Source organism: Notolepis coatsorum (genome assembly GCF_963971535.1).
Source record: "Notolepis coatsorum genome assembly, chromosome: 18".
In the NCBI taxonomy this organism is placed as follows: domain Eukaryota; kingdom Metazoa; phylum Chordata; class Actinopteri; order Aulopiformes; family Paralepididae; genus Notolepis; species Notolepis coatsorum.
In genome coordinates this window covers 98,587,355-98,603,525 of record NC_140182.1, presented here as the reverse complement: position 1 = coordinate 98,603,525, position 16,171 = coordinate 98,587,355, and the positions used below count along the sequence as shown (strand labels likewise).

At 44.9% G+C, this 16,171-nt stretch overlaps 1 protein-coding gene across 1 annotated transcript in view; it reads right to left on the bottom strand.

Moving 5' to 3' along the window:
- Positions 1-11,973: 11,973 nt before the first annotated feature.
- Positions 11,974-16,171, bottom strand: part of mgat4c (mgat4 family member C) — a gene marked incomplete at its 3' end in the record, with an annotated part of 116,091 nt that continues 111,893 nt past the window's right edge. The window contains exon 4 of the mRNA XM_084334772.1: positions 11,974-13,130. Within this exon, the coding sequence (XP_084190898.1) occupies positions 11,974-13,130 (1,157 nt within the window). The remainder of the gene's footprint in view (positions 13,131-16,171) is intronic.

The following is a 16,171-nucleotide window of genomic DNA, read 5'->3' as shown; positions in this document are numbered from 1 at the left end:
AGCGATAGCCGGGTTGAGCTAACTGTTAGCCAGTTAGCTGTTTAGCTACGACGTTAGCTGCCGGCTGCGCTCGGCTGGGAACGTTAGTTTGATGCTATCAGTTAGCCTAGAGTTAGCTGTTAGCTTGTGCTACGACCATTGACATTAGCCGTGAGAATAGCAGGGGGTTCTGGTACTCTGACTACGACATCATCTTTGACAGAAGATGTAGTCGGGCCTGCACAATGACAAGGCTCCGGCCATAGCTTCTTTTTGTCCCGCCAGCAAGAGGCCTTTCGTCAACGTTGAGACCTGTGTTGCGGTCTTTCGCCCTGCGTTCCTTGGTGCAGGTAAGATGAATGAAAATGTCATGACATTACCCCACTCTTCCTTCCTTCCCCTCCCGAATGTTTTGTTAATAACGATGTTTTTTTCCAGGCAAAACATATGTTACTTCACAACATTTGGAGATACGACATGTGCTGTGTGTGAATTGTCTTGGTCGTTTGTGTAGCTTGGGGTAGCGTTGGGCCGTTGGCCAAAGCTGTGTGTGGCCTGGTGTCAGTACCTGGCTAGCCTATTTAGCTGATGTCGGCCATTGGCTCCTTGCTGCTTTGTTTTCTCTGGTATAGACCCTCTTCTCTTTGGATTTAAGTGTTGATCTTTGTCCTTTTGGATCTATGTATATTCATGTTGCCTTTGTGAAGTTATCTTCTCCTTCTGTTTTGTTCTTCCATTAAAAGATGAATATTCTTTAGGGGCTCATCTTTGCTTATCTCTCTCATACATGCTCTCTCTTCTAACACACACACACACGACAAACACACATGCTCTCTCTCTCTCTCTCTCTCTCTCTCTCTCTTTCTAACACACACAGTCTGCCTATGGCGGCCTTTCTCGATGGCTAGGCTGTGCTCGCTGAGTCTGTACCTAGTCAAGGATCTTCAGTCACAGTGCTCAGGTATTCTGCCACTGTGTACTCTCTGTTTAGGGCCAACTAGCATTTCAATTTCTTTCCAATGTGTCTCTCTCTCTCTCTCTCTCTCTCTCTCTCTCTCTGTACACTGTATATTGACTGTAGAACGGGAGCTCTCTCTCGCTCTCCTCTCTTGCTATATGTTGACTGTATCATGCCCAGCCTCGGGCAGCGCTATTATTTAAGAATATGTTGACTGTATGAAAAAAAGAAAAAAAAAATTATATATATATTTTTTTTACCTTTGGGGGGGGGGGGGGGGGGGGGGGGGGGGGGGGCCCTTGCGTTTAAATCTCGCACAGGGCCTCGCATTTCTCCCAGGCGGCCCTGATCAAATAAACAAATAACAAAATAAAACCAAGTAAATGTGGGCCCCACGTTACCAAAAAGAAAACCTAACCTAAGCCGGCTTAAATTGTTCGTGGTACCCCTTAGACACTGGTTGTTAGCGTTCACTTCAATGGACGTTGCTGTTGATACACGTGGTACTGTTAGTACTTAGCCAAGATGGCGGACCCACTCTTGTCACCGCTCGTCCGGGTGACAAGATGGCGTCGGCGATCCCGCAAGCACTGTCAGCAGGCTGGGCGGACAGCAGGCAGTGGTTAGCTGGAGGAGCGTGCTGTATGGCGTCCTCTGCTGGTGGGAAGAGGCGTCCTCTGTACCGTCTGAGAAACGTCCACCGCTGCTGTTGCTGGCTTGCTTCTGTCGCGCGAGCTAATACTGTGGCTACCCTAAACACAGCTAAGCTTTGGGTCTCGACGCACCCTCCTGCTATATCGGTTACACTGCTAACCCAACGTGGCTGGCTATACCACGGTCTCTTCAGCGCCGCGCGCCCGGTAGTCTACTCAAGTCAGACGGAGCCGCTAGCAGCATACTACTATACTGCACAAAGTAACTACTATAACTCAATAACGTTAGACGTTAGTCTCGTTAACTCTAGACGTTAGTCCTTTGGTTCGGTTTTCTCTTACTCACACACTATCGCTGATACTTCTAGGATAACCCGTCACTAGCAAGTATTTCTCATCACCCGCCGCTCGCTCCGACGGGGCTCTCCAACATTAACTTCTTCAACGGGGCTATTCCAAAGCACACGCCCGCTGTGGCTGCGACTGTTCACGGCCAAGTCCAACGCCGAAGAGAGCTTCCTGCTCCCTTTGCCTCCAGGTAACTCCCTCTTCCTCGTTGCTTGCTTCTCTCCACTGCTCCACCGGCCACCACTGCCACTCCGCCCCCTGCTGGCAACCTCCACTGGTCCCACTCAAGGACCGCTCCAGAAAGGGAAAAAGGGCTCAATGTTATTGTTAGTAGTCCACACTGCAGCCGGAGAAGAGTAGCACCTCACCTCGTCGTTAGACTTGGCGAGCTATCCAAAGGAACACTGTAAATCACACGTTATACACACACAGGGAAAGTAACAGTTAGTTAGCAGTTAGCACTACTGAATACTTTGTAGAATATTCAGGCTGCTACAATACATTTGAAAGAATGCAGGTTATAGCCAACATGCAATATATCCCATTGATTGGTATGGGACAGACCTTCGTTTGATATAGCTATAAACCTGCATTCCTTCAAATATATCATTAATCAATAAAACAGATATTGAAATACGCTATGTAGCCTACTACACCAACACTGAAATGACAGTGGATAAATAAATAAATAAGAACTAAAGCTAATCGCGTGGAAATAGATTGCATTAATATTCCATAAGTCTTGTTGTGTGCGCCACACTGTACACACATGCACACAGTATAGCCTACGTGTCTAATGAATGAACAGTAGGCTTATATTATTCGAATTACTTGTTTCATTAGGATTTAGTAGATACTATATATATGCTCTGCCCTATACATACAGTAAGTACAACAGTACACATATTAAGGCCGCCAGAGTGTGTACCATGAGCGGACTGCATGGTGGACTGTACTACGGTCTACGGGGCGGGCAGCGCAGTATCTTTGCTGCTCTCCTAATAAAACAAGTCATTAGAATAATATAAGCCTATACTGCGTTCATTCATTACGTGCGTAGGCTATACAGTACTGCACGCTGTGTGTGTGTGTGTGCGCTGCGGCAGGTGCACCACGAGCTGTACTATGACAATACATTAATCTAATCTCATTTTGATCGGTCGCAAAGCGCTTCCGTATATCAGCCACCATTTTCACACGGCTGCATCGTCAGTTGCATTCTAATGAGCTGGACAGGTGTGTCTAACTATTGACTTTTTGCGATTTCATCTGCACACTGCCCTATTGGCTGCCTTATAAGGAGCTTTGGAGGCGTGGTTTGTAATGCAAATGACCTAGACAGGGACGCGCGTTCACGTGTCAGAACGGTGACATTCCTCAACGCGGCATCGCAGCTGTGATAGTTTGAGCCACTTAAGACATCTTCCCCATGCGTTGGGGCATCACAGTGAACTTGTCGTCGATTCCAATTGAAGTCGGTTCCAAGATAAGTCTTCCAAGATAACTCTTTGGAAAATATTGGGGAATGAGACCCATTGTTCTTGATCTTGATGTTACATCCTCGCAAAATCTTCAGTTTTGAGAATACCACGACAGTAACTGGAGGTATTCAGAGAGAGCTAGATTTGAGCATGGCAGCCAATATATCCAGATTTTCGCTGTTATTAGGATCATTCACTGTATTGATTGTAAACCTGTATGCCTCTTTCTTGACCGTTAGCATGCTTATTGATTACCCGCATGGCAGTCAGGTTGTCAGGAAGAAGCTAGAAACAAGCTTAATCTCTGAGGAATGTAGTGCAGCTCTGATTCATAGAGGTTTGGTTGCATCTCAACATCCGGCACTCGGGTTCCAGGAATAACACCGGCCAGGGGCCAAATGCGGGTAAATTTAGCCTTTGGAGAGTAAATTATAAATGGTAGATGGACTGCATTTATAAAGCGCTTTTATCTAAAGTGCTTTACAACGTATGCCATTCACTCACACATTCACACACCGACGGAGGAGGCAACCATGCGAGGTGCTGCCAACCTGCTCATCGGGAGCAGTTAAGGGTTAAGCGTCTTGCTCAACACTTCGACACACTGCCGGGAGGAATCGAACCGGGAACCTTCCGATTACCAGACGACCACTCTACCTCTACCCAATGAATTATGTTAAATTATGGAAAGAATTATGGAGACCAACTGTCACTCTGGCTAGTAGGAAAGGTTGTGCGTAGTACGTCATTGTGTCAGCACAATGTTTGGTGACAGTACTTGTTGCCGTGATCCGGGCAGTTGAAAGAAACCCCTCGATTTTGTTGTGTGTGATGAGTTACAGCGATGATGCTTTTTAGTTACAGTAGTGAGGTAAAAGTTGAAACTCGCTGGCTGTGTGGAGATTTATTACGAGAGGGGCCCCAGGAAAGAACTTCAGGCCGAAGAGACCACTGCTGCCACGGCCAACGCAACCACGCCCCCTCCTTGCCTCAATGCCTCATCCACCGACACGGTCCTTGGGGAAATTCTTAAACTTTTTTGAGCCACCTTTTCTCCTATTTTTTTCAATTTTTCTCCATCCCAATTACCCGCTGTGCCAATTCTCCCCTCCCCTGTCTTGAACGTTGCTCGCATATGCCCCCCACTGGCCGGTTGTAGGGCATCACGTGTCTCCTCCGATACACGAGAAGGCAGTCTCACATCTTTTCACCTGCCAGCGCGGACTCTCATTGGCGAGGTGTAACGTGTGGGAGGCTCACACTACCCCCACCATGTCCTGTCTCTGCTGTGCAGGCGTCACCAACCGACCTGTAGGAGTCGCTGTCCACAACGTCCAGATTACCACCCATCGACTTCCACCCGCTAACTCTGCCAATTGAGTTAGTATGACGACTGGCCCAAGCCGGAGGCAACGCAGACAGCCGGAGTCGAACCCGGTGTCTCTTGCGTTGGTGACGAGCGCAATGTCCGCTGCGCCACCCAGCCAGCCTTTGGGGAAATTCTGTGAGAGGTGGCGATACAATGATTCAGGTACTCCAAGAACATGGCTGGAGTTTAAGGAAGGGGTCATGTTTTGTGTGTGTCGTGTTAATGCAAAGGAAAAGAGGCAATTCCTTCGTTGTTGGCACTACGACAATGAAATTGGAAAACGTCAAGGATCACGGGAGCTCAAAATGTCAATGATTGTGCATCAGTCTCCAGATGACCACCCTTTTCCCCACTGCACATGCCCTTGCTAAGAAAGCGAGACCCTATTTGAACTTTGCATGCATGCGCATAAGTTGATTTAACATGTTGTTTTATAATATAAAATATTACCCACCACAGAGCATGTTCTTTACCTTGTAAGGTGAATACCACTGAATCTTCGACTTTAGAGTCGAAACAGTTTAATTAACACTTAGTTAGTTAGTTAGTTACTACTATTATTACTGCACACTACTATAATATTAATTGAAATTTGCATATCAGACCAGGATGACATGCTAAATAGTAAAAATAGCAATAGTAAAAAGCTATTTATAATTTTATGGCTGGTATGTCTAGCCAGTAATTATTTTAATCTACCAGCCACCTTGCCAAAAAGGTAATTCTGGACCCTGCAATGTCTTCCAGCGCCTTTGGACAGGAGCACTGAACGTCTGTCAACCTGTGAACGTGGCACAATGAGACAGCAGCACATCTATTGTAAAACGCAGACAATGGGAACTGCACGCACATACACACACACACACACGCGCGCACACGTTCCTCCCTTGTTTGTGTGGAGTCATTTGAAACAAAAGGCCGATTGCTACAGACAGATCCTGCGCTCAGTGGCATGCCTTGACATTATAAACAGGCTTCACGAAGGCGAGCAGCGGGTACCGTTGGGGGGGGGGGGGGGGGGGGGGTGGAGGGGTGGAGGCAGCCGGCGCAGTGATTGTCTCTTTGCTTCATGCCTGTGATGGTAATTAAAAGGACTGGTTCCAGGCACAGTGATGGCGTGCGGCGGGAGGCAGCGGCGATGTGGTTGTGTGTCCTTCAGTCTCCCGGCGCGAGCGCTCAGGCTTTTGTTCGGAGAGAATACAAAAAAATAAATGACAAACTGGTGTCCAGCACAGCCGCTTTTAGCGACGCTCGCTGGGATACAAGCTATTATCTTAGCAGTGCATGTGGGGAACCCCCGACATTAATCTTTAATTAAGGCCTTTTCAATTCGGGAGACAGGCCCAGGAGTGGGGGAGCTAGAGGCTAGATGTGAACAGAGGGCGAGCGGAGGGCCAGGGAACATCTTCTGGTGGTGAGCTCATTCTGTCTCATCAAAGTCCAGGCCCCATTGATCTGCCACGCAGCTCACTGGTTTCTCCTCTTAAGCTCTTTAGCTAATCAGGAGACACTGATCTACTACTGCGAGGGAGGCCTGAAATTGAGAGAGGTCTAAAAGACGGCTGTTCTTCTCTCGAGGATAGATAGCCATGATCTACAAAGGCACTGTTGGTGAGATGTCCAGACTCTGTCTACCCGATGACAAGATGTTTTCTGATTGTCGGTTTGATGTGGAGATATCAAGGTGACTACCTTTGCTTCACCCCCCCCCCCCCCCCCCCCCCCCCACAAATGTAATTGGATGCGGGGCTCCAGAGGCATATGATAAACAAACTGCTACAACCAGTATGCAGCTGAAGCTTGTTCTCATGTTGTGACAGATGCTGCCTTTGTGATGTTCCAGAAGAAGGCCTCAAGGACACCACCCGTTTCATTATGGCTGAAGAATCACATTGTGAAAAAAAAAAAGAAGACAATTCTCCTATGAAATGGGACTTAGGTAATTGTTTTGATTACTCCCTTCCGGTTTCCCCGTCGGCCAGAGGTATTGCGAGCAGAAAGCGGAGGTTGGGGAAAACTAGCATCGGTCTCCCTGTGGCGAGATATGTTCGCTGGCAACAATGACAGAAAGATGGGGATAGGGGGGGGGCGGGCGGGCGGGCTGGGGGGATCGCACCTTTTGCAAAGCAATTGGGAGCGATTAAACCGCCATTCGCCGCAGGGAATATCCACTCCCAGGCAGCAGCAGGCTCCAACAACGCCTGCAGCTCTGCTCCCTTTATCTACACTCCTCATGAACGCCCAGTAAATGCCATGGGAGTAGGTACAGTGAGGCACACAGTGCTGCTGCAGCGCTCCAGCAAGAACCTTCTATGCTGTGAGAGCGAGCAAGAACAATCTCTACAGCTATCTGCATCCCTGCAATAGTGGCTTCATTCATACAAAAAAACAAACGCCACGACCCCTTACCTCCTCTTCGCGGTAGTGCCGTAACTAGCACCGCCAACCCCCCCCCCCCCCCCGCGCATTCCCCGGCTTTGACCCGCGACCGGCCCGGATACCGGCGTGATGATTGAATGCCTCCTCCCTGCCATCAGCCGTTTTCATCACAGATTTGGTCGGATAGGAACACAACATCCCTTCCTGTCCCCGTCACGATGGAATCGCTCCGACACTCGGTGGCACAGCATGGCATTCTCCGTTTTCGGCGTCGTCTCATGTGCACCTGAAAGCACCCGAAATGCTGAGAGATTCTCCATCACCGCTAGACACACAATCACGGGCTCCTCGCCAGCTTATTACCGGTCATTCATCACCCACGTCTGTCTTCCTGTTGTGGTGCCTTCAGCTTTGCCTCCGCCTTCGAGGCATCTGCTTTTAAAGCCCCCTTACTTACCCATTCATCTGTTCTGTCGTGCTCTTTACCATCGTGCCCCCCCCCCTCCCTCCCACTTCTCCGCCTGTGCACCTGGTTAATGTAAGTCAGTGTTGCAAGTGTACCATGGAGCCAGCACAAAATTAACTAATTAAGTATCGATTGTGTACTTACTTGCACCTTGAGCAGCTTTCTAAGGTTTCTTTTCTTACATCTCTTAAGTCGTTATTTTAGTCACACCGTACAGTAACTGCGGCTCCTACGCTGATTGGATGTGAGGGGAAGAACACAGGTGCGTTCTGCCGGCGGCCGCGATGGGGCGGGACAAATCGAAAAGGCAAACGAGGGAACACGCACAATCCATATCGGCCGATGTGTGCGCTCCTCTTGTTTACATGACACTGGCACCATGGCAACCACCGATCTGGTGCCGGTCTTGTATGTTGTGGGGTATCGGGTTATTACACGCTGCTCTGGTCCCTTCATAGTGACACGTTAGGCACGCTTTCTCACATATCCTGGCACGGTGTGTACAATTCACCTTCCACTCGGTTCCGGATCACTCTGAAGGACAGGGGGGGGGGGGGGGGGGGGGGGGCCTGAATGCTGAATCTAAAAGCGTTGTAGGATGATTCAAAGATGTGCTAAATTGGTCTGCAAGAGGCTTAATTGTAAAGCTTAGTCCTTAATTGGTTGCCGGTCACATACAGTGCTCGCGCTACTCGTCTTGTTAGTGTATTCGACACTGGCTTTGACAAAAAACACGACATAAGATACATGGGAAACACAACATGATCGCTAATGAGTAATCCACCGTGCTGCTATTCGTCCCAGAATGCATTTTTCATCTATTGTTCTCTCCCCACACGCTGAAAGGTCTCTAGTGATGTGCTTCTCAGTACGGCGTATGGGCTAACACTGCGTGACCTCTCCCTCGGCATATTATACAAAGTGCGTAGACAGTAGTTCTGAACAGCATCTACCCCCCAAAAGCACCAGCTCCACACATTCATTAAGTATGCGGTAAAAAGGCAGAAAGCGTATGAATATTGAAATTAATAATGTATGGCTTTTGCTTTTGGCTACAGCAATATTTGAGTCAAACACGCTTTGCTCTGACTGGAAGTCTTAAGGAACTGCAAATGTCAGTTATCTTTTATTTATTTATTTTACTTTATTTGTACTGCGACGAGGGTAGCCAAATTGTATGATCTACATTTATTTATAAACATTTTAATATCAAAACAAAACATCAGGCAAAGACAGGGGGGACACACAACATATCCGATTCACGGTCCTGTAAAGAGCTTCTGAGTTTTCTGCGATGCATCAATATTCATACTCTGATACTGCAGACAATGATCGGTTTCTTTTCTGCAGTCATAGTTCTCTTTCATAATCGATCTGTTTCTGCATTCAATGCAAAGCAAAGCCCCTCCCTTCCAAAAAAAGTGGCATTCATTTCTTTAATCTAATTTCATTTTAAATACAATATATACAATACAACATTTGAAATGATACATGTAAAAAAATATATGTCATCTTACAATACAGTACCAAGAACGATGGAAAGAAAAACACAAAAACAACATTTTATAACACATACTCTCCACTGAACAATATACAGCACATGTTGTAAGGTAGTATTGGTCAGCTTCTACTCATGAACCCGGTACAATTTCAGTTGCAGATGCTGAACAATAAGTCATAAATCCTGACATACAAAAGGATGTTTTATTCACTGAAAAAAACGCTTTGTTCATGCACTTTGTACATGCTCCACTGGAAGACGGCTCACAAACTAACCAGGGACCCATCGATCGTATTCTAATCAATACGACACATTATTCACTTAGCTATGAGCTACTGGGATTGGACTGACAATAATATGATGCCTTTTTTGTTTATTTTTTTTATTTATTTGTACACAAACTTGGACCGTTACCTGCCTGGGAAGGTTTGGCAAACTTCAGCCACACTCACACAGACATCTGTCAATGCAGTTCGTGTTTAATACTCCACAGATGGACAGGGAGAATGGCTATGTATTGGCTTTAAGTAATCCAAGGAGACAGAGTTTAGCTTTCCCCAAAGCATTAAGTGTAATAGATAACTGATCGTATGCATACAGCTCACTCAAGGCCCTAATATAGATTGTGGTTTCAAAACAGGCTGCCAATAGCAGAGAATGCTGTTCGTAGCAGTTCGCTGATGCCCAGTTGAGGAATGTATGCTGCTTTTGTTGTTATCCCAAAGATGTAAATCTATCCATAAATCTGCAGCATACAGCTTCCATCTTTCCTCAAATACAGAGTGGACTGCAATTCCTCCTCAGCCACACAATAGGGAGCTCTACTTAGAGGACATGGGTAGTCTTGATATGCCACAAGTCTAAGACACTCAGCTTCCTTCATACGGTAGCTCCTAACCAGGTAATACGTGGTGGAATTGGCACCGTGGTGAGAATATCACAAACACCACAACGTAGATTGTGCTCTGTACAAATTCCATTCAAATGAAAGCCCCTCGAAGGAGTCGAGCCATGCGGAGGTCACGAAAGTGAGTGCGAAGAATGAATAGCGACGTTCCGAGGGAAATGTGCGAGAAAAACAATAAGCCATACTTTGAGGTTATGGCCGTTAATTCTATTCAGCGGCACATGGCGGGGGAGCGTTTCGCAGAGGAGGGATTTTCCGTCAGTGGTGCGAACCAATCTGAGAAGGGTCTCGATCTCTGACACGAACAACACCTTGTGGGAAAACACAGAACAGGTGGCGAACACAACTATAGAGCAAAGCACTGCAAAAGCCCACGCTGCATCCTTAATCAATGTCTCTGGTTCCACCACCAGCTCCAAAAGAACATCAGTGTTATGTAAACATTTATCTCTTTATTGCATTGTTGAACTTGAACGATTTGTGTTACATTTGAGAAACAGATTTGTCACAGAACGTTACTCACTGACGGATCATAATTACAGCGAAATGGAAATGACAAGGTTATTCTTCCAGCAAATCCGTGGAATACTTTTGAGAGGCATCGTTGGATTTAGTTGACCTGTATGCCTTGATTCTAACAATTGTCAGTCGTGGAACAATGCAGGTTGGAAAGGTGGGGGTTTTGAAAAGGAGTGTCAAAGAAGAAGGTTTCCCCCAAAGCAGGAGCCCAATTGTACGAGCCGAGAGCAAAGATCACAGAGAAACAACCGTGTAAGAGCAGAACCATTGGGAGTTGTGAGAGCACAACAGAAAGAGCGAATTGAGATCCTAGCTCCAGGGGGGATGTTGTTTGCTGGTGTTGAGAGTGTGCCAAACACAGACCAATTTACTTGGGGAAAATTTTACTGTGGTGTGGAAAAAATACCCAAGATCAGGCCTATCCCATTCTTCACTGTGCAATCTAATCTGGCCTCTTGGAGAGAATGGGTGAAAACAAACATTGTTCTCCTGTCAGCACCTTTGACGGAACATACAGTGCCAGTAAAATAGCTCGGCCCACTCAAACATCAGCCTCAGCCAGAACTAGACGGAAAAGTACTGAGCACTGTCGAATATTAGGTAGGTCACACCAAACTTTAAGACAGCAATGACCTCTGACACCGTCGTGGTGGGGGATGAAAACTACAGAGCGAATAGGAACATCCTCCAAGAGCAGTTCCTCAGCTACAGCGAGCTCATCAGTCATAAAAGATCATTCAATGCAATAATAATTTGAACTGGATGTCATTTGTCATTTGGAGTTTACAAAAGTGTGTAGTAACACTTTAAAATAGCTATCCTTTCAGCCATTTATAAATCATTAGTCAGTGATTAACTGCTGACAAATATTCTATAATACATTTTATTATCTTATTCTATAATATTCTATTTGCAGACGTATTATGCGTTATTAGCAAATTGGTAATAAACCATTGAAATAGTAAATCATCAGTAAGCTGTTCTCACAACCCCAATTTAGCATCATCATTTTAACAGCTCAGTTCAAAGTATTTATAAATACTGACGCATGATTGGTTGATTGTATAATCTAACGACTAACGACTGGTACAAATGGCTTGTAAAGGATATATATTGAGCGTCAGAATAAATAATGGCCAATGTAACACTTAATGAAAACTCAATGTCATGAATACTCTGATGTCAGTTAAACAGTCCTTAAGAATGATGGTAATGAATTCCATGACTATATATGCTCCACCAAGGTTACAACTTGCAAATATAAAAATGATAGATTGATTTGGCAATCAAAATGGGTATCAATAAATACATATAAAAGAAATACATAAATTAATAAGTAACCTAAAAAGAAGTTTGTTAATAAATAATAATAAACACCTCTGGCTCTGTGACGTATTTCTTTTCGTATTGTCCTCATTGGCTGGGTGGTTGCGTAGTCCACAAGCTTATACTTCTAATTATGAGCCATTCTTTCTGGCTGGCTGTCACCACGATACGCACACACTCAATGTCAAAGGCAATCTTATGGTCTATGTCTTGAACCTCAATGTTGCCATTTTTGAATTCTCCTAACGTGATGTAGAAGGAACACTGTTTTCCCTTCTTAGTTCCAACCAGTTTCTCCCCTACTTCCAGAGCTCCGTGGTGAAGAACGTCGTTCTGACGGTCATCTGAACCTGTAGCGATCTTGATTTTGCAAATTTTGGTTGATTTGTTAAAGACTATTACGAAGAAATCTCCAGTGGAAGGGGGCTTCCCCCAGAAGTATTCGTCCACGCTGCTGTAAGCCTTGGTTGCGTCGTAGTTCTCAAACACGTTGATGTTGGTGTACAGGCTGGCGGGAGGGTTGTCAGGAATGTCTATGGAGTCTTCCTCAAAGTCGTCGTCCTTCAGCTTGTTCTCTGCTCCTTTGTAAGAGGAGTAGTAGCCCATGTGCTGGAACAGAGAGGGCTTAAAGCGAATCACATCCTTCTGGGCCAGCAGGCCTCTGAAGTGAATGAGGAGCCAGTCACAGGGCATCTCCTGGTAGAACATGAGAAGGAAATGAGCCAGACGTGGCAGGTCTCTGGAGTGGTAGAGCTTCCCTATGTAGCCCAGCTTGGAGAACTCCAGCATCACCCAGTAGGAACCTTCTCTGGAGGTGATCACCTTCTTCAGGGACGTCAGGAAGTTCCTAGAGCAGCGCACGTCGTCCTCCAGCATCATGTAGAAGTGAGAGAGGTTTGTACAGAAGTTGAGGAGAAAAGCATAGTCCACGTTCTGTTTAGAACGGAAACGGACCCTGTCCTCCGGGTCGTTGTAGTTCCTTTTCAGCCCATCCAGAGATGGATAATATTCCTCTGGGGCATGAATCACCAGGAGCCGTCCAGCTATGATGTGGTGGGCAAACTTCCTGGTGATTTCCTGCACCAGGTTCTCACACCAGACCAGATCAAAGTCTGCCAGGTGGACAACCACCACTATCTCTTTCAGTTCCTCGTAACTGGACTGGTCAAAGATGGATTTGATGGTCTCAAGAAGATAATTCCCTCTTTTTCTTTTGACTGATGACAACCCAATAGTAAGATATTCTGTAAACAAAAAAGAATATATCATTTATATACATACATATATTATCATTGTACATAAAAAAGGTAGTGTGTAGTTAGTACAGTAATGACAGATTGCTATTTCTTTATATATATACTGTCTCATCCACAATGTTTTCTATAAACAATTTACTTACAATACTGTTGTATGCGTAATCTTAAAGGACAATACCAGTGTTATGGACTTGAATGAGTTCCAAGTCATTCTTGCCCTGATACAAAAATGAGGTCAGCAATCATTTTTCATAATCATTTACCATTACTAAAAAGAAATATTTGTTCTCGTTTATTTGATTTTTTCTTTTTACCAGTGTATCTGAAATGTGTCTTAAACACCACATAAACCCATGAAAGTCACCACAAACATAACTCAAAATTGTGTCCAAAATTGTCACATTTGCACAGAGTGTGACTTAATATTAGGCTTGGTCGCATTATTGCAAGTCGGGAGGACGTCAAACGGCTCAAGTGCAGTAAGGTCATCTATTTCATTATACAGTGATTTACAGTATATTTTCACATAATGTACTGGTATTACTCATATTTTGATATAATAATGGTCCGCCCCTCTCTGACTTCAGTACTGGTAACTTCACGCAGTCTCAGAGAAAAGAAGAAAAAAAAGTTATCCACAGTCGAGGGAATTGAACTTGTTCATTGAGAAGACAGCCTACTCCTCTCAGTCAAGTGCCAAAATGACGTGGATTATAGCAAATTACTTTAAAAAGCAAACTAAGGGGAGAGGAGAATGATGAGAGGGAGACAAACCTAAGGGTGTGATGAAGAGCTATTGTGGCTGTTGCCTTGTCCCGCTACCAGTTAAACTGAATAAAATCATTAAAATTACGCCATGTCCCCAGTTGAAAATGTTGCTTATGCAACAAATGGAAACTGTGGTCCCAACCCACAGTCCGCTCATTCAAATATCATCCTAGAGGGAGCAGCTATATACTGTAGACAGCGAGAGTCCATTGTAGGCAACTCTTAACACTTTGAGTGCCACTCACGAGATTTCTCAGGTTTTTTTTATAGGTGGTTGCTAGCCACTCACGAGATTTCTCTGAATTTTTTTAATTTTTTTTTTTTTGCGATCTGAAAAATTATTGCATCACCCGAGCCTACCCGAGTATAGCCGAGCGGCGCCGGCGATCACTGTGGAAAAAAGCGCCCCCTGTCGTCTCCCAGATGACATAAGTGATTTTGGAATGGACTCAATGAAAATGAATGGGGAAAAAAATCCGGTACTCCACATTTTCCAGTTCACTGATCCAGCCGGGGTTACCACAGTTCATTCTGGAGCCTCAGAGCCCCGCGGATCATGGAGATCTACAGTATCGCGTTGGATCCATACACGTATAGATTTTTTCGAATGGTGATCAGGAATTGGAATATACCAGTTGGATACCATCTGATGTCAGGTAAGGACTCTATGTTATCAGTGGTAGGATAATCAGAGTAAGTTTGATGAAGTTATAAGCTGTTTTGTGAAATGTCTTCTTTCGGTTTCACTGTAAAAGTCTGTGAGGAAATCAACGGAGCGATTAACAGTGCGCGGCCGTAATGTGCTTGCGTGCACGTATAATATTGATCATCTAGCGTTTATTTGAAAACGATTCATAAAAAGGCAGACGAATATCAACGTTGTGGAATATTCCACTAAAAGACGATTTTCATAGAATGCTCCAGAATGAGCTGTTTTTTATATCAAAACGGGGGCTTTTCTAACTGCTCTGAAACGGAAACGATGCGATAAAAAAACAATCTGCCTTCACAGCACTGACTGGAAAATAGTCTTTGATAATGCGATGGGCAGATTAGACACATAGCCATAATTTAAAACATAGATTAGGCGATATTAACGTTAACATTGGCGCCGATGGTGGCATTCAAGCGGTAAAACGGAAAACCAGGCGTGGCACTCAAAGTGTTAAGCTTGGACATTTTAAGCAGCACCATGATAGTCATAAACACAACACCTGTATAGTGGCAGATGCATGACCCGTAATATTGAGCCCCTCCAGACTGCCTTTCAGCGCTTAGATGAAAGTAATCGCTCAACGGAGGAGAATGAAATGGTCGTCAAGTTTAACACTGCCTATATGGAAAAAGGAACTCCCCTTCGTGATATATATTATTTATCTGAATGTATTTTTTCTAAGACTTTGCCCGTAATGCTCATGGCAGAAAACAGAAAAAACATAAAATAAACAACAATGAGTCATCAGCATGTAATTAACACATTGTGTGCCATAAACGGCGTAAGTCGTTATTGCCCGCCATGCATTGAACGCCAACAACGGCGTAAATCGTTTTTGGGATCATTATTTCATTTTTTTGCCATGGCATTCATAATTCATCCAGCCTCCCTCCGGACCGCAGCGGCACCCTGTCTGAGATTGCAACGCCTCAATACCGCCGCCTGGTGGATGGTCGGGCGAGTTACACTCACGCTAAACCGGAAGTGGCGATCGGTGCATCGAGGAAACTCCGGCAGTACTATCTTGTTACGTGGGTCCAGACAAACACTCGAGTGCATTTGGATCGCTTTCTAAACGCAATAATCGATATGATTTCGGCGTTTAGTGCGCCATACAAACCGGAAATGGATCTAGGAGATCAACGTCAAATAATTGGGATCTTTTTCCTCCAGTCTCATCGGCGAACGGTAAGAGGACACTAACGTTATTTTCAGCCCGATTGTTTATTCATTTCACTGCAAACCATCTGATCAATATATCAACCCATACTAAATAAAGCTGTTACTGACGATCAAGGAATTATAAACGACCCCCCCTTCTTTCCTTCACGCATGATGAAGCATAATGTATACCGATCATATACATTTGAATTTTTCTAATATAGCGTGTATAGGAAAGAAACGGCAATCGATAATCTATCATATGCGTCAGGGCCTATAACTAGCGTTTTTGGAATTACAGCAGAAAAGCTTAAAAACATACTTATATTCTAGACGGTATTAACACAACAATGTATGAATGAAAAAAAATTACGTTCCCACATCC